At 42.7% G+C, this 19143-nt stretch overlaps 1 protein-coding gene across 1 annotated transcript in view; it reads left to right on the plus strand.

Annotated features, from left to right (window-relative positions):
• prex2 (phosphatidylinositol-3,4,5-trisphosphate-dependent Rac exchange factor 2) overlaps nt 1-19143 on the plus strand; it is a 215923-nt gene that overhangs the window by 65592 nt on the left and 131188 nt on the right. Inside the window, exons 9-11 of the mRNA XM_084186138.1 lie at nt 3067-3216; nt 6910-7054; nt 17415-17515. Of these exons, the coding sequence (XP_084042264.1) occupies nt 3067-3216; nt 6910-7054; nt 17415-17515 (396 nt within the window). The remainder of the gene's footprint in view (nt 1-3066; nt 3217-6909; nt 7055-17414; nt 17516-19143) is intronic.

Raw genomic sequence — 19143 nt, forward strand, 5'->3', positions numbered from 1 at the left:
TGTGTTGAATACCCGAGCCGACAAGGTGAAAAATCTGTCGATGTGCCCTTGAGCAAGGCACTTAACCCTAATTTACTCCAGGGGTGCGCCGTACTACTATGGCTGATGCTGTAAAACAACACATTTCACTGCACCTATCTGGTGTATGTGACAATAAAATATGTCTTTTTTTATTTTTTCCCAGGAGCACTGAGATCTCAGATCTCTATTTCCTGTTTTGACAGTTAATCAATTCAGAGGGTGAACCAGTCGATCGGGTTAGATACCCTCCCAGCCAACTGTATGAAATGTCAATAAGTGATGGATGAGGAGTGTTTTAATTTACAGCCTACTTAGATTTTATAGTCTACTGCACACAAAGCCATAACACAGTCTACACTCTTAGAAAAAAAGGTGATATCTAGAACCTACAAGGGTTCTTTGGCTGTCCCTATAGGAGAACCCTTTGAAGAACCCTTGTTGGTTCCAGGAGAAACCTTTTTGGTTTCAAGTATAACTGTTTTGGGTTCAGTGTAGAACCCTTTCCACAGAGGGTTCTACCTGGAACCCAAAATGGTTCTACCTGGAACCAAAACGGGTTTTACCTGGAACCAAAAAGGGTTCTCCTATAGGGACAGCTGAATAACCCTTTTGGTAGCCTTTTTTCTAATAGTGTTGGTTCAAAATGTTGAGATAAAGGAACTAAAGGGACTGTACGTGGAATTTACATTTTAGTCTTATAGCAGACAGTAGTGCTGAGCAATTAACCAACATTTTGGTTATTTTTCAGTTTTTAAACAACTAATTGACCGACGTCGGTTTAATTATTAGAATTCCATTTCGTTAGTTTTTTTTCTGTGCGCTCAATGCGCACATTGCACAGTTTCTCTAGAGATAAATCAGATCCAACCTGAACTGTGCGATGTAGTATAATAATAATAATAATAATAATAATATGACATTTAGCAGACGCTTTGATCCAAAGCGACTTACAGTCATGCGTGCATACATTTTTGTGTATGGGTGGTCCCGGGGATGTATGGAGTTGTAGTTTCCAACAGGCCAATATTCTACATAGTTTAGCGCATAAAACATGGTAATTAACTACAATGACCATAATCAATTGCGCATCTACTTGTCCGGTCTGTGTTTCTTTTACGCCTGCTACGGAAGAGACAGACGAATGTGTGATCGTGAGGTGATATAGAGAGCAGCTGTTGCTTCGTGAGTTGTCTATTCCTGAAAATACATGATCTAATTGTCATTGTTGGTATTCAGCAGTCATAAAGGTATGCCTTATTTACTTTGAGGAACCACTAAAATAGTGATTTAGTCAGACAGCATAGGCAGCAGCTCTATAGAGATGAGATGATGACTTGGAATGAAATAATAGTCATCAAATAAAATAAATGTAATATACCCAACAATGGAAATATTTTTGTAAAGTAATGTGAATAAATGAGTGTTTATAAGTGATAAGCAGTAGTGGGCAGTCACTACCATCATGGGACTTTTATTAATTGTTTTATTCTGTTGTTACAGCATTCAACCCACATAATGCATAGTGCATTTGATCGACCGACCTCAAAAAGCACTAATCGCTCTGCACTAGCCTTCTCTCTAAACGTATCCCTCCACTGCTAGTTGGCTGGTGGTGGGTGGGTCTATTTTCTTACAGCCTTGACAGCTGAAGGTTATACAAATGCCATCTTCCAGGCATGGTGACAAGTCTCTGCGCACACACACACACACTCTCACACACTCTCTCACACACACACACACACACACACACACACACACACACACACACACACACACACACACACACACACACACACACACACACACACACACACACACACACACACACACACACAGTTAACTCTAGCTGTGTGTGTTGGTCCAGTACAGCCACTCATTATCAGTTAAGTTTTTTAGAAGCAATCATTTCCTCCCCAGCAGACTTAATATTGGGTGTTTTTGGGAGATGGATGGGATTGGGCTTGGATGGGATGGATGGGATTGTAGGGGGGGGGGGGGGGGGGGAACAGGCCCTATAACTGTCTTCGCCACTATACGCCTGCCAAGGCTACCAGTAATATGATAGATTCTAACGCACGGACGCACGCACACACACACACACACACACACACACTACAGCTTTGTTAGGCCACGGACAGACAGGGGATTCTGCCTCTGTTACACACATGTGCTCCAGAGGATCTAGGAGCAGAGAGGGATAGGATTTGTAAATTCCATTTAATCTCTCCTTCCCTCTGTTTCCGGAAGAATGATGTGATGTTAGCTTATTCTTGCTAAAAGGCCTAGCAGTCAACAAGCATAAACTACTGCAAAACTGTGCAAAGAAAATTGTCATAAATCCTTCAAGTAGTCAACGGAACAAAGGAAGCTGATTTTATTGACGTTCCAGAAGGGAAGTACTCTGGTATTGAGATAATGTGAAATGACCTGAGTTATTCTTGTCGGTTCTGGCACAGGCCTCATCCTGAACCTACTGTGGGATTTATAATGGAGTAGTAATGAGTTAGCTACTACTGCTGTGCTTTTAGCCTGGACTTAATACTATGGCAATGTAGATGACAGATTCCTTTTCTAAATTCTGTATTACATATTCTGTATTCCATATTCCATATTCCGTAATCAGATTCTGTGTTCCACTCTGCTTTGTTTACACCTAAAGTACATCCATTCTTTCATGGATACAGATGCTGAGAGATGGATTGTTCTCTATTTCAAACAAACAGGCTAGAATAAATCCCAAAACTCAAATAAGACACCAGAGGGCCACAACAGAAGTGAATCTGTTGCTCCAACCCTTTGGACCCTTAGGTTGAGGCACCTTGGTATAAGAGGAGTGAAGGAATGTGGCCGTGTCTCTGAGGCTGCGTCCCTAATGACACCCTATTCCCTATGTAGTGCACTACTTCAACCAAGGCCCATAGAAGTGCACAATATATATGGGAATAGAGTGCCAGTCCTGGTCAATAGTAGTGCACTATGTGGGAATAGGGTGCCATTTGGGACGCATACTAAGTGTGTTGTGTTTGTGTGTCTCTTGGTTTGCAGCGGATTACCACAGCAGCGGGAACATAGTGAACAACGGCTGGAAGATCCACAACACAGCAAAGAACAAGTGGTTTGTGTGCATGGCCAAGACCCCAGAGGAGAAACAGGAGTGGCTGGAGGCTATCCTCAAAGAGAGGGAGAGGAGAAAAAGTTAGTAGTCATATAGTATCTGATACTGTTGGCGTAGAGTCGTGTGTGTGAGAACCATAATACAACCGAAACGCACCCTATACCCTAAATAGTGCACTCTGTAGGCAATATGGTGCCGTTTGGGAAACCTTAGTGGAAGTCAGTATATCCTCCTATCCAGTGGTGATTTTAGCATGTAAATCTTGGTGGGGCAAACAAACAAAAAATTTGAGGGGATGCATGCCAGCTAAGCCACAGCACAACACTAAAAAATACATGAATTGCACTATAATGGTGACAAACGGTGCCCACAAACTGTTAGGGCCTACATAAAGCTCTCCTAACAGCAGAGTCCCAACAGCAGTCCCAACACCTTACCACTGCTGCCCCTGGCTATCAGCGGAGCCTTGTCTGGCAGCGAAACAGTTCATTCAGCCTCATTTACTGCCTTTAAAAAAAAACATGGCTGACTTTAACAAATGTGGTTTCTACTGACAATTGAGATGTACAAACTATGGCATAAGGGGACAACAAGTGGATAAGAGGCAATCCGTAATTTCGATTAAGACAATAATGAGCAAGCTAGGACGGACATAGTCAATATAACTATTTGTTCAGCACTTTTGAAATGTACAGCGACAGAATTCAGAACATGGGCCGTTCTTACAATGTTCTCCCTGTTCACCAAGTCAGAACCGTAGCTAAGATTTTTAAAGTATGATGTTGACATGATCAGTCCAATCAAAGTGCCTTGCAAAAGTATTCACCCCCTTTGCTATGAAGCCCCTAAATAAGATATGGTGCAACCAATTACCTTCAGAAGTCACATAATTAGTTAAATAAAGTCCACCTGTGTGCAATCTAAGTGTCACATGATCTGTCACATGATCTCAGTATATATACACCTGTTCTGAAAGGCCCCAGAGTCTGCAACATCACTAAGCAAGGGGCACCAACAAGCAAAAAGCACCATGAAGACCAAGGAGCTCTCCAAACAGGTCAGGGACAAAGTTGTGGAGAAGTACAGATCAGGGTTGGGTCATAAAAAAATTACAGAAACTTTGAACATCCCACGGAGCACCATTAAATCCATTATTAAAAAATTGAAAGAATATGGCACCACAACAAACCTGCCAAGAGAGGGCCGCCCACCAAAACTCACGGACCAGGCAAGGAGGGCATTAATCAGAGAGGCAACAAAGAGACCAAAGATAACCCTGAAGGAGCTGCAAAGCTCCACAGCTGAGATTTTGGAGTATCTGTCCATAGGACCACTTTAAGCCGTACACTCCACAGAGCTGGGCTTTACGGAAGAGTGGCCAGAAAAAAGCCATTGCTTAAAGGAAGAAAAAGCAAACACGTTTGGTGTTCGCCAAAAGACTCCACAAACATATGGAAGAAGGTACTCTGGTCAGATGAGACTAACATTGAGCTTTTTGGCCATCAAGGAAAACGCTATGTCTGGCGCAAACCCAACACCTCTCATCACCCCAAGAACACCATCCCCACAGTGAAGCATGGTGATGGCAGCATCATGCCATGGGGATGTTTTTCATCGGCAGGGACTGGGAAACTGGTCAGAATTCAAGGAATGATGGATTGCGCTAAATACAGGGAAAGTCTTTAGGGAAACCTGTTTCAGTCTTCCAGTGATTTGAGACTGGGACGGAGGTTCACCTTCCAGCAGGACAATGACCCTAAGCATACTGCTAAAGCAACACTTGAGTGGTTTAAGGGGAAACATTTAAATGTCTTGGAATGGCCTAGTCAAACCCAGACCTCAATCCAATTGAGAATCTGTGGTATGACTCAAAGATTGCTGTACACCAGCTGAACCCATCCAACTTGAAGGAGCTGGAGCAGTTTTGCCTTGAAGAATGGCCAAAAATCCCAATGACTAGATGTGCCAAGCTTATAGAGACATACCCCAAGAGACTTGCAACTGTAATTGCTGCAAAAGGTGGCTCTACAAAGTATTGAGAATAGTTATGCACGCTCAAGTTTTCACAATAAAACATATTTTGCATCTTCAAAGTGGTAGGCATGTTGTGCAAATCAAATGATACAAACCCCCAAAAAATCTATTTTAATTCCAGGTTGTAAGGCAACAAAATAGGAAAAATGCCTAAGGGGTTGAATACTTTCGCAAGCCACTGTAGATATAACGTGATTTGACATCATTTTATCTGTGGCCAATGATCTTGAGCCTTCTTGGATGGGCACGTCTAATGTAACTCTATGACAGCATCCAAGGGGCTTGAATTTAAGAGCCCTACCCTTAGATTTGGCAGTGATGTAGTGTCCCCATGAGTGACAGAACACTGAGCCAATCAAGGCGCAACTAGAGAACATTACCAACCCCTACGCTCCGTATTTTCCGCTGGCTGCCCCACATCCACAGAAAGCGCTGAGCTAGGCTGAAACACCTGCATTTTGGAGCTGCCTTACTCAAGAAAGCAAAAAAGAGACCATGTTTTTATAGAGGGTTTATTAACTCAATTATTTAAAAAAAGGTTTACATTGTTTGCAAAGTGATATGTGACACGTATTAATGCCAAAATAACATGCAAAAACTAGTTTATTTTTATTTAATGTATTTCTTTGCTAAAAATGTGGGGCTCTGCCCCACCTGCACTGAATGACGGGTCGCCACTGCTCCTATCTAAGATACTAGTTGTGGCAGGCACAAGAACTAGACTTGCAGGTAGAATGAATAGACCTGAACTCTTTTCCTAACACAAGATGTCTTCTGTTGAGTCTATTTCTATCCTCTTGCTCCTCTTGCTCCTCCTCCTGCTCCTCCTTCCCCCTCTCTTCCTGCTTTTCCACATGCTCCTCCTCCTCCACCTGCTCCTCCTCCTCCACTGCTCCCCCTGCTCTCCCTCCTTCTCCTCCTCTGCTCCTCCTCCTGCTCTCCCTCCTCCTGCTCCTCTTCCTGCTCCACCTCCTGCTCCTGCTCCTTCTCCTTCTCCTGCTGCTCCTCCTGCTCTCCCTCCTCCTGCTCCTGCTCCTCCTCCTTCTCCTGCTGCTCCTCCTGCTCTCCCTCCTCCTCCTCCTGCCTCTCCTCCTGCTCCTCCTCCTTCTCCTGCTGCTCCTCCTGCTCTCCCTCCTCCTCCTCCTGCCTTTCCTCCTGCTCCTCCTCCTTCTCCTGCTGCTCCTCCTGCTCTCCCTCCTCCTCCTCCTGCCTCTCCTCCTGCTCCTCCTCCTGCTCCTCCTCCTGTAGTGTTTCAGCACCAGGGTATGATATGCCTAACTACTTTAATGTGAGAAGACAAATTAGATGAGATGGATTGATAGAGACAGTATACTATTTCTATATCAGCATACATATACAGATGTGGTCCTATATATTGGTACCCTGGCACTTTACAATGGAGTGCAATGGAGCAGAATGTTCTGTTTTCTCTTTTCAAAACTGGTTGAATGGCTATTTTTACCTTGTAGGCACCTGCTACTTACCACAGTTGAGATACATTACACATAAACAAACCAAATTAATTAGAATTTTGAATAATTTAGTCCATGCCGTTTTTGACTTTGAAGTGAAACATCTAAATTTCAGTTTAGATATGTTTTTCTGTTTTAGTCCTGTGCAGTTATAAATCAAACAATTTCAACTGATTTTAGAAGAAATAGTGAATATTATATTTGACCGCATCTGTACCAATGGGAAACATTACTCCTTTGACTGTCGCCTTCCTTCCTTCCCTCTAGCGTTGAGGCTGGGGATGGAGCAGGACACGTGGGTGATGGTGTCAGAGAAAGGAGAGAAGCTCTATCACCTGATGACTAAGCAGGGACACCTCATCAAGGACAGGAAACGCAAGCTCACCACATTCCCTAAGTGCTTCCTGGGAAGGTAGGAGTCCAATACTTACCTATGACTGATCTCTCTAGCTCTCTCTCTCTCATGCAGGTGTCAGTAGTGGGTGTCTGCGTTTGGGTTTTTCTGTGTGTTTGTGTGTGTGTCTCTCTGTCTCTCTCTCTCTCTCTCTCTCTCTCTCTCTCTCTCTCTCTGTGTATTTCCTGGGAAGGAAGACCTCCCTCCCTGACCTATAACCTTCTGTTATCCTGACCAATGAGAATTTAAGATTGGTCTGGTGAGTGTTTTGATGATGCGTTTCCTGTGAAGTACAGCGTTTTATGTCTCGAAAATAAGCGTTGCCGTCATTCCAAAAATGTTCACGTGAGCTTCCGAGTTGGACGTCCCAAAGTTGTGGCTGCCACTCACTGTAGCCTACATCGGTTTCCTTTAGGCTACAGTGAGGGGTTTTCTGATGTTCTAAAACCATTCACATGGGCTTCCCCTCTGAGTGGGAAGTCCCCTGGTCTTCAGAGGATGTCTGACAGAGGGCGATGACACTGTAGTGAATATCACAGACTGGATTGGATCACACTATCTACAGTATTTACTACTTATGTACTTGACCTGAGCTGGACTATTGACCTGATTTCTGATCTGGAGAATCATAGAAAAATACATAACCCCTTTTGGTTGCTGGATTATCCAGCTACACACACACAGACACAGACAAAGGCACAGGCAGGCAGGCAGGCAGGCAGGCAGGCAGGCAGGCAGTAGCTATTTCTATACAGATGACCATTACTATGATACATAGAGTACAGTAGCTACAGTGTGTCTATTGAAAAGCTCCAGTTAAGTGAATAATACCATCTATACCTAATACCTTCTCTCTGAGACCATTATTCCTAAATCTGGATTAGTCTCTCCATCCCTCCTTTCAATTTGAAATCTGTCCAGACTTCTAAAGAAAGAAAGAAGGGGGGAAAGAAACATCAGCGTTTTAGCTGAACAGAGTTCTGTTTACCTGTCATTCAGTCAAGGGGAAATGAAATCCAGCAGGTTTTCACCATGAATCGTGTTTGTGGATTATTGGTTGGCTATGTGCGGGCGGCGGAGTGTGTGAGTGCGTTTGTTCGTTTGTGTGTTTGTGCGTGTGTTTGTGCGTGTGTGTGTTAAATAGAACATTCTCTACCGTAATGTTGTCAAGAATGTCTTTCTTTTAATCATTACTAAAGTAATGCCCTAAAAAAGTGTGTGTGTGTGTGTTTGTGCATGTGTGCAGCAGTGCCATTGCTTGGCCTGTGATAAATCACCGGGAGATATCCCTCTGTGACCTCTGCTGACCACTCTCTCTGTCTGCTCTCACTTGTGCATCCCAAATGGCACCCTATTCCCTATGTATTGCATTACTTTTGACCAGTAGTGCACTATGTAGGGAATATGGTACCATTTGGGACGAAAGGCTCAGAGCCTAGCAGGATTACTGTTAAAGTCTCCTCTGAGAAATATATATGTGTGTGTGTGTGTGTGTGTGTGTATGCGCACGCGTGTTTGTGTGACCAGGCAGTGTGTTAGTGGTCTCATATCAAATGGTTACACTCTCATAACATCTGCCATGTTGAGTTAGGGTTACAGTCTAAACATTTCTGTGTTATCCATTTTCTGTTGATAGGAAATAACTTTAGAAAGGCTGTCCCAAGTAGCACTCTATGGGCCCTGGTCAAAAGTAGTGCACTATATAGGGAATAGGGTGCCATTTGTGATGAAAACCAAAGGCTCTCTCCCCCCAAACTTCTCTTTTAGCAATACTGAATTATGTAGGATGTTTTTAATTTCATTCCTTTTTCAGACAGGATTCACCAATGTAGCTTTAATAATTTATAACATGGATGCTCTACCGTAACATTGTCAACAATGTCGCTCTTTGATCCTTACTAAAGTGATGGCCTAAAAAAGTTCAATCTTCATTGATTACAAACATATAATGGAAAACAGTGCTTGGACTCGAGGCTGTTCAGACAGGATATTTCCAACTTTGATAATGGGTAGCCAGACCATTAGGAGACATACATTGACATTATTTGGTGACTCTAGACTAGCTTATTGATCGACCAGACAGTTTGTGAGTGGACTGAACATAGAATAGCATGACTATAACAGTTAACAAGGGCTTTATAAACTACAAGAATGTCTTTGTGAAAGCTCTGTGTTTTGTCAACCATTTCTAGACATTCAGACTTGTTCTGGTTATATACTGAAATTCTAGACATTATAAAACACAATCGACTGTCACATGCTGTACGAAAAACAGACATCGGTTGAGTCCCAAATGGGACCCTATTCCCTATATAGACCCTACATTTGACCAGAGTCCACGGAGCTGGTCAAAAGTAGTGCACTATATAGGGAATGGGTGCCATTTGGGATGCAGCCTTCAGCTTCAATTAGACAGCCGTCAGTAACAGCTAGCTCCATCTGGTTAAAGCCTGAACAGCATCAATCCAGCCACGCGCCAAATGATGGTGTCACATTCACACTCTCAACGCTTGGCATAGACCCTATAGGGCCATACTGGAGAAACCAGACTGGGTTAAGTGGACTTTAATAAGAGTATCAAATGCTGGGCCTTAGATCTTATTGCAGGTTAGGAGCGTATGGTGGATATGGAGAGGAGGTGTGGTCTGGAGCGCAGCTAGGCCCCCCCCCCCCCCTCTCTCTCTCTCTCTCTCTCTCTCTCTCGCTCTCTCTTTCTCTCTTTCTCTCATTCTTTCTCTCTCTTGCTCTCCCTCCCTCCCTCCCTCTCTCTCTCTCTCTCTCTCTCTTGCTCTCCCTCCCGCTCTCTCTCTCTCTCTCTCTCTCTTGCTCTCCCTCCCTCTCTCACTCTCTTTCTAGTAGAGTGCCTCACAGAGTACTCTGAGATAGGGTGTAAAGTGCTGTCTAACTATAATCTAACTATAATCCAGAGGGTTTTGGGTTTGGAACGGTTCTTTCTCCTTTTACTTAACACTTATTTTTCTTAAAACTGCATTGTTGGTTAAGGGCTTGTAAGTAAGCATTTCACTGTAAGGTCTACACCTGTTGTATTCGGTGCATGTGTTAAATAAAAATGGATTTGATTTGATTTGAGACAATACCAGGTGTGTCCCAAATAGCACCCTATTCCCTATATAGTGCACTACTTTGGATCAGAGCCTTATGATCTGCATACAGTAAATAATACCGGTTCTACAGAGATTCTCTTCAGTGGTTCAATAGTGGTCTAGAAAAGGAACGGTTCTGTGAGCTAGACAGATCAGAAAGATCATACAGGGTGTTCGGAAAGTATTCAGATTCCTTTCCTTTTTACACATTTTGTTACTTTACAGCCTTATTCTAAAATTGATTACATCTAAGACATTTTTGCTAATTTATAAAAAATGTAATACAGAAATACCTTATTTACATAAGTATTCAGACCCTTTGCTATGAGAATCGAAATTGAGCTCAGGTGCATCCTGTTTCCATTGAACATCCTTGAGATGTTTCTACAACTTGATTGGAGTCCACCTGTGGTAAATTCAATTGCTTGGACATGATTTGGAAAGGCACACACCTGTCTATATAAGGTCCCACAGTTGACAGTGCATGTCAGAGCAAAAACCAAGCCATGAGGTCGAAGGAATTGTCCGTAGAGCTCCGAGACAGGATTGTGTCGAGGCACAGATCTGGGGAAGGGTACCAAAACATGTCTGCAGCATTGAAGGTCCCCAAGAACACAGTGGTCATCATTCTTATATGGAAGAAGTTTGGAACCACCAAGAGTCTTCCTAGAGCTGGCCGCCTGGCCAAGCTGAGCAATCGGGGGAGAAGGGCCTTGGTCAGGGAGGTGATCAAGAACCCGATGGTCACTCTGACAGAGCTCCAGAGCTCTGTTTTTGCTTTGTCATTATGGGGTATTGTGTGTAGATTGATGAGGGAAAGAAACAACTTAATCCATTTTAGAATAAGGCTGTAATGTAACAAAATGTGGAAAAAGTCAAGGGGTCTGAATACTTTCCGAATGCACTGTATATCGGTGATTACTCAGACTTTCAAAAGCCCATATGGTAGAGTACTGAAGTAGCTACAAGCTTCTATGTGTAAGCCCATGAAAGCCCAGTAAACCAATTAAAACCTATCCCACTATATACTAGCCCCTACTTGTGTTGCCTAACACCTCTGTGGACATATTTAAAAGTATTATATATTTGTGGTATGTGTGAGGTAGAGCTGGGTTATATGGACATAAATCCATATCACAATAAATTGACTGAATTATCACGATAACAATACATTTACCAATACGTTTATAACATTAATGTGCACCACAGTAATTTTTTGTATATTACCCTTTCAAAACTACTATTTCCACTTTGAATGTTGTAGCTATCAATTGTCCCATTAACAATGACCCATATTAGCAAACTTATTTCATTTCAAACTTCACATCTCCCTAGTAGGGCCCTACTATAGGTTATTTATCCTAATGAACTATATCAGCTAAATGTCCACAATAAGTGGGCGGTTTGGTCGGTTTCGATCATTTTCGGTTTATCGTCCCAGCTCTAGTGGGATATGTGTGTGTGTGTGTGTGTGTGGAGGTATGTGAGAGAGAAACCCCCTGGCTGTCCTACAGCTCTATAAATACTGTGTAATTCCTTTCTTCATTGTAACGTCTAATAGTCGATAATGGTGTGTAATTGGCGAATGTGAATGGGATGATCTGGTATGTCTCTCTCTGATGGATACCACATTGCCTTTGGCTCAGTCTATTTCTCTCGCTCTCTCTCTCTCTCTCTCTCTGTCTCTCTCTCTCTCTCTCTCTCTCTCTCTCTGTGTCTCTCTCTATCTCTCTCTCTCTCTCTCTCTGTCTCTCTCTCTCTCTCTCTCTCTCTCTCTCTCTCTCTCTCTCTCTGTGTCTCTCTCTATCTCTATCTCTCTCTGTCTCTCTCTCTCTCTCTCTCTCTCTCTCTCTCTCCCTGTGTCTCTCTCTCTCTCTCTCTCTCTCCCTGTGTCTCTCTCTCTCTGTCTCTCTCTCTCTCTGTCTCTCTCTGTCTCTCTCTCTCTCTGTCTCTCTCTCTCTCTCTCTGTCTCTCTCTCTCTCTGTCTCTTTCTCTCTCTTTCTCTCTCTCTCTCTCTCTGTGTGTCTCTATCTCTCTCTCTCTGTGTCTCTCTCTATCTCTCTCTCTCCCTGTGTCTCTCTCTGTCTCTCTCTCTCTCTGTCTCTCTCTCTGTCTCTCTCTCTGTCTCTCTCTCTCTCTCTCTCTCTCTCTCTCTCTCTCTCTCTCTGTCTCTCTCTCTGTCTCTCTCTCTGTCTCTCTCTCTCTCTCTCTCTCTGTCTCTCTCTCTGTCTCTCTCTCTCTCTCTCTCTCTCTCTCTCTCTCTCTCTCTCTCTCTCTCTCTCTCTCTCTCTCTCTCTCCTCTGTCTCTCTCCCTGTGTCTCTCTCTCTCTCTCTCCCTGTGTCTGTCTCTCTCTGTCTCTCTGTCTCTCTCTCTCTCTCTCTCTCTCTCTCTCTCTCTCAATTCAATTCAATTTCAATTTAAGGGCTTTATTGGCATGGGAAACGTGTGTTAACATTGCCAAAGCAAGTAAAGTAGATAGTAAACAAAAGTGAAATAAACAATAAATATTAACAGTAAACATTACACTCAGAAGTTTCAAAAGAATAAAGACATTTCAAATGTCATATTATGTATATATACAGTGTTGTAACAATGTGCAAATAGTTAAAGTACAAATGGGAAAATAAACATAAATATGGGTTGTATTTACAATGGTGAATGTTCTTCACTGGTTGCCCTTTTCTTGTGGCAACAGGTCACAAATCTTGCAGCTGTGATGGCACACTGTGGTTTTTCACCCAGTAGATAAGGGAGTTTATCAAAATTGGGTTTGTTTTCGAATTCTTTGTGGATCGCTGTAATCTGAGGGAAATATGTGTCTCTAATATGGTCATACATTTGGCAGGAGGTTAGGAAGTGCAGCTCAGTTTCCACCTCATTTTGTGGGCAGTGTGCACATAGCCTGTCTTCTCTTGAGAGCCAGGTCTGCCTACGGCGGCCTTTCTCAATAGCAAGGCTATGCTCACTGAGTCTGTACATAGTCAAAGCTTTCCTTAAGTTTGGGTCAGTCACAGTGGTCAAGTATTCTGCCACTGTGTACTCTCTGTTTAGGGCCAAATAGCATTCTAGTTTGCTCTGTTTTTTTGTTTGTTCTTTCCAATGTGTCAAGTAATTCTCTTTTTGTTTTCTCATGATTTGGTTGGGTCTAATTGTGTTGTTGTTGTTTTTGTCCTGGGGCTCTGTGGGGTCTGTTTGTGTTTGTGAACAGAGCCCCAGGACAAGCTTACTTAGGGGACTCTTCTCCAAGTTCATCTCTCTGTAGGTGATGGCTTTGTTATGGAAGGTTTGGGAATCGCTTCCTTTTAAGTGGTTATAGAATTTAACGGCTCTTTTCTGGATTTGGATAATTAGCGGGTATTGGCCTAATTCTGCTCTGCATGCATTATTTGGTGTTTTACGTTGTACACGGAGGATGTTTTTGCAGAATTCTGCATGCAGAGTCTCAATTTGGTGTTTGTCCCATTTTGTGAATTCTTGGTTGGTGAGCGGACCCCAGACCTCAGAACCATAAAGGGCAATGGGTTCTATAACTGATTCAAGTATTTTTAGCCAGATCCTAATTGGTATGTCAAATTTTATGTTCCTTTTGATGGCATAGAAGGCCCTTCTTGCCTTGTCTCTCAGATCGTTCACAGCTTTGTGGAAGTTACCTGTGGCGCTGATGTTTAGGCCGAGGTATGTATAGTTTTTTGTGTGCTCTCTCTCTCTCTCTCTCTCTCTCCCTCTGTCTCTCTCTCTGTCTCTCTCCCTGTGTCTCTCTCTCGCTCTGTCTCTCTCTCTCACACACGCACGAACGCACACGCACGGACAGAGATGGGGTTCTCTAGTAAACAAATCCTCTTTTGAGATGTCAGGTTTAGATTTTTGGAGCAATGTGTTGTTAATGTATTATTACAGTAATGTTAGTTTATTTTGTGTATTTTTTAAACATGCCAAGACTTACAGAATACAAACAAACCCAGTACAAATATTTAGCTTGAGGTTTATTGCTTCCTGTATTGAATATAAACCTGCTTAGTGCCGCTTACCAATAGTATTATAAGCCTTGAGACAAATACACTACCGGTCAAAAGTTTTAGAACACCTACTCATTCAAGAGTTTCCTTTATTTTTTTTACTATTTTCTACATTGTAGAATAATAGTGAAGACATCAAAACTATGAAATAACACATATGGAAATCAGATGACCTGGCCTCCACAATCCCCCGACCTCAACCAAATTGAGATGGTTTGGGATGAGTCGGTACGCAGAGTGAAGGAAAAGCAGCCAACAAGTGCTCAGCATATGTGGGAACTCCTTCAAGACTGTTGGAAAAGCATTCCAGGTGAAGCTGGTTAAGAGAATGCCAAAAGTGTGCAAAGCTGTCATCAAGGCTATTTGAAGAATCTCAAATGTAAAATATATTTTGATTTGTTTAACACTTTTGTGGTTACTACATGATTCCATATGTGTTATTTCATAGTTTTGATGTCTTCACGATTATTCTAAAATGTAGAAAATAGTACAAATAAAGAAAAACACTTGAATGAGTAGGCATTCTAAAACTTTGTGTAGGTATACATTGAAATCAAGCCTGCATGTACACTGAGTGTACAAAACATGAGGAACACCTTCCTAATATTGAGTTGCACCCCCTTTTGCCCTCCGAACAGCCTCAATTTGTTCGGGGCATGGACTCTGATTCAGAGGGGTTGGGTTAAATGCGGAAGACACATATCAGTTGAATGCATTCAGTTTTGCAACTGACTAGGTATCCCCCTTTCCATTTCCTTTCTACAAGGTGTCGAAAGCGTTCCACAGAGATGCTGGCCCATGTTGACTCCAATGCTTCCCACAGTTGTGTCAAGTTGGCTGGATGTCCTCTTGGTGGTGGACCATTCTGGATACACACGGGAAACTGTTGAGCGTGTAAAACCCAGTAGCTTTGCAGTTCTTAACACACTCAAACCGGTGCACCTGGCACCTACTACCATACCCTGTTCAACATCAATAAGGGATCATAGATTTCACCTGGATTCTTCTTGTGGTCAGTCTATGTCATGGAAAGAGCATGTTGTTTTGTACACTCAGTGTAAACTAGTGGATATAAGACTTTGGTCACATTCTAAATAGCACCCTATTCCCTTTATAGTGCACACTACTTTTGACCAGGGCCCATGGGGAATCGGGTGCCATTTGGGATGCAGACAGTGAGCAGCTTGAAACTGTTCCAGGCTGCCATTCATTGCATAAGTGAACCTTATTAGTCCCAGATGTTTTTCTCTCTGTAGTAGGGTGACAAGGGGGTGACGGTTTGACAAATCTATCCTCCATTCTTGGGGTTTCCTCATCTGGCTCCGTCCACTCTGGTAGTGGAGAGAGGAGACGGAATGAGAGGGGGGAGGAGAAGGGGAGAGGAGAGGGAGAGGGAGGGGGAAGAAGAGAAGGAGAGGAAAGAGGGAATGTGGGTAAGAGGTAGAGGAAAGGGGGAGAGAAGGAACGGGCGAAAGCTAGGTATGTGAGGAGAGTAGAGAAGCCAGGAGATTTGCTTCTCTCTAAGATCAGTCCAACCCCCTACAGCCCTGTTCTGTCCTTCACTCCTACCCTCCGCACACATACACACACACCCTCCTGCCCCAGCCCTTCGCTCTGCAGTGACTCTACTGTTATTCCCGGTTGGGAGTTTGGAAGAAATGCCATGTTCAAAACAACTGGGAACTGGGAACTTGGAAATCTCAGACTTCAATGCGTTCAAAACAACTGGGAACTCTGAAAAAAAACTAGCTCTGACTGGGAAAAATCTATTTGAATAGTCATCCAACTCGGAATACCAACTCTGGAACTCGGGCCTCTTTCTAGAGCTCTGACTTTCCAACCTGAAGATCACTGACGTCATGATTTCACCTCGTATTTTTCCCAGTTCCCAGTTGTTTTGAACGTGGCGGGGGTGGGGGGGGGGGGTGGGGGGGGGGGGGATCTGAGGACCCATGCCAAATCCTCCTGAGGGGGAATAGGCTTTGTCGTGCCCTCTTCACGACTGTCTTGGTGTGTTTGGACCATGATAGTTCGTTGGTGATGTGGACACCAAGGAACTTGAAGCTCTCAACCTGTTCCACTACAGCCTCGTCGATGAGAATGGGGGCGTGCTCAGTCCTCTTTTTTTCCCCTGTAGTCTGTCTCTCTCTCTCCCGCAGGATTACAGAATTATACAGAAGTATCCTATTTAACTTGTTTAGGCCATAAATAATTTTATTGGGACAGTGTTTATTTCTACTCTGCTGTTTGTTTCCTTCCTAGTCCGTAATGATCAACATCAAAATTCTCTCTGTTTTTACCAACTACACAGAAAGCCACCAGACACTCACAGATTTGATGGGTGTCATGTGTTTGTCAAAAACAAATAAGAGCACAGTTGGACAAGATAAACAGAAGAACTAAACCCTCCCCGGGAGATTTATCAAACAGATAAGACCCCCAAATTAAATAAGAATCTGCTCAGCAGTAAAACTGTGGCCCAAATGGCATGGGATTCCCTATATAGTGCACTACTTTTGATCAGAGCCCTATGCTAGTGAGCGCTAGCTAACGCTAACTACATTATTATATATATATTTTTTTACAAATCGATACTAGGATTCAAATATCAATATAATATCATCCAAAAATAATATTGCGATATGTAACTGTATCGATTTTTCTCCCATCACAACTATTTAGGAAATAGGGTGTCATTTGCGATGCAGTCTGTATTTGTTGCCATAGTCACATCTGTTTAGGGGAAAATAGTAGAAACTTTATCTTTTGACCACATAGACACTGTCTGGGACCAGGTTCTTCCCTGTTATTTCTCTGGTTGAGACATTCTTCTCCTTCTCCACGTTCACTGCCGTAGAGAGATTCATAGGACCATTGGCTACTCCCTCAATTAAGCTACATTTTCTGGACTGGTGCTTTAGTAACCATTAAACTTCAAAAGTGTCTGTGTCATTTCTATGGAATGATGGTCTTTTCATTCCACTGTTGTTTAGTGTGTCCTCAATGAGTTTGTGTCGTGGGCTGGCTGATGAGCAGTGTTTTGTGTAGTTTTACGTCCTCTCAATTAGTGTTTTGGTGTTGTATGTTTTAAGTCTCCACAGTGACCATTGTTTGACGGTTTTGTATTGTTTTTGTGTGTCCCCGGTGAGTTTGATAGACAATGTGTTATTTCCTGTCCCCCCAGTAAGTTTGTGAGCTGGCTGGTGGACACTGGTGTTCTGTTATTAACGGTGTTGTGTTATTTCCTGTCTCATTAGTGAGTTTGTGAGCTGGCTGGTGGACATTGGGGAGACTGATAACCCAGAGGAGGGGGTTCATCTGGGACAGGCTCTACTGGAGAACGGCATCATACACCATGGTAAGTGATTCACTATACGTTCATCATCTAGACCAGGGTTCTCCAACTGGCGGCCCGTGATTTGAATTTGGCCCTCGGGTGATTTTATTTGACACTTAAATTTTTTATTGTTGGACATAAAAAACGGTAAAAACACCAGCAAATCAGCTCCAAGTGATTTTAATTTTGGAAATCTGTTCCAAAGTATTCCCACACATAATAGAAAGATATATGTGATCGTATACAAATGTAAGCAAGGTTTGAAATGATTATGTCTTAGTCAAATATTATATCTGTTTGGACTTCTTGCGGTCAATTTGCAGTCTACAAATTATTTGTAATTATGTTCTGACCATCTGCTCAAGAAAGAAATGGCCCGCGGCTGAATCTAGTTGATGATCCCTGCTCTAGACCTTTTCCTTTTCCTCTTTCTCCTTCCTCCTCTCCCCCAGTATATTTACCTATACAGTATACAGTATACATACAGCTAAAAGCTTGCTCTATATTCTGTACCCCCCCCCCCCCCCCCCCCCCCCTCTCTCTTTCTCTATCTCTCTATCGCTCTCTCTCGCTCTCAATTAAATTCCATTCATTTCAAAGGGCTTTATTGGCATGGGAAACATGTTTATATTGCCAAAGCAAGTGAAATAGATCATAAACAAAAGTGAAATAAACAATACAAAATGTACTGTAAACATTACACTAACTAAAGTTCCAAAAGAATAAAGACATTTCAAATGTCATAGTATGGCTATATACAGTGTTGTAACAATGTACAAAAGGGAAAATAAATGAACATAAATATGGGTTGTATTTACAATGGGGTTTGTTCTTCACTGGTTGTCCTTTTCTTGTGGCAACAGGTCACAAATCTGGCTGCTGTGATGGAACACTGTGGTATTTCACCCATTAGATATGGGAGTTTATCAAAATTGGATTGGTTTTCTAATTCTTTTTGGGTCTTTGTAATCTGAGAGAAATATGTGTCTCTAAGATGGTCATACATTTGGCAGGAGGTCAGGAAATGCAGCTCAGTTTCCATTTCATTTTGTGGGCAGTGTCCACATAGCCTGCCTTCTCTTGAGAGCCAGGTCTGCCTACGGCGTCCTCTCTCGATAGCAAGGCTATGCTAACTGAGTCTGTACATAGTCAAAGTTTTCCTTAATTTTGGGTCAGTCACAGTGGTCAGGTATTCTGCCACTGTGTACACTCTGTTTTTTTGTTAATTCTTTCCAATGTGTCAAGTAATTATCTTTTTGTTTTCTCATGATTTGGTTGGGTCTAATTGTGTTGATGTCCTGGGGCTCTGTTTGTGTTTGTGAACAGAGCCCCAGGACCAGCTTGCTTAGGGGACTCTTCTCCAGGTTCATCTCTCTGTAGGTGATGGCTTTGTTATGAAAGGTTTGGGAATCTCTCACACTCTAACTCTCTCTCTCTCGTATCTCTCTCTCCTCCCCCCTCTTTCTCTCTTTCTCTCTCTCTCTCTTTCTCTCACACTCTTTCTTTCTCTCTCTCTCACTCACTCTCACTCTCTCTATCTCTCCTCTCTCAAATTCTAATTCAGATTGCTTTATTGGCATGAAATACAATTTGTAGATATTGCCAGTATAGTGGTACAACATTTCAGGAAATAGGTTAAATGAAGTTAA

Source organism: Coregonus lavaretus (genome assembly GCF_964263955.1).
Source record: "Coregonus lavaretus genome assembly, chromosome: 2".
Taxonomy (NCBI): Eukaryota; Metazoa; Chordata; class Actinopteri; order Salmoniformes; family Salmonidae; genus Coregonus; species Coregonus lavaretus.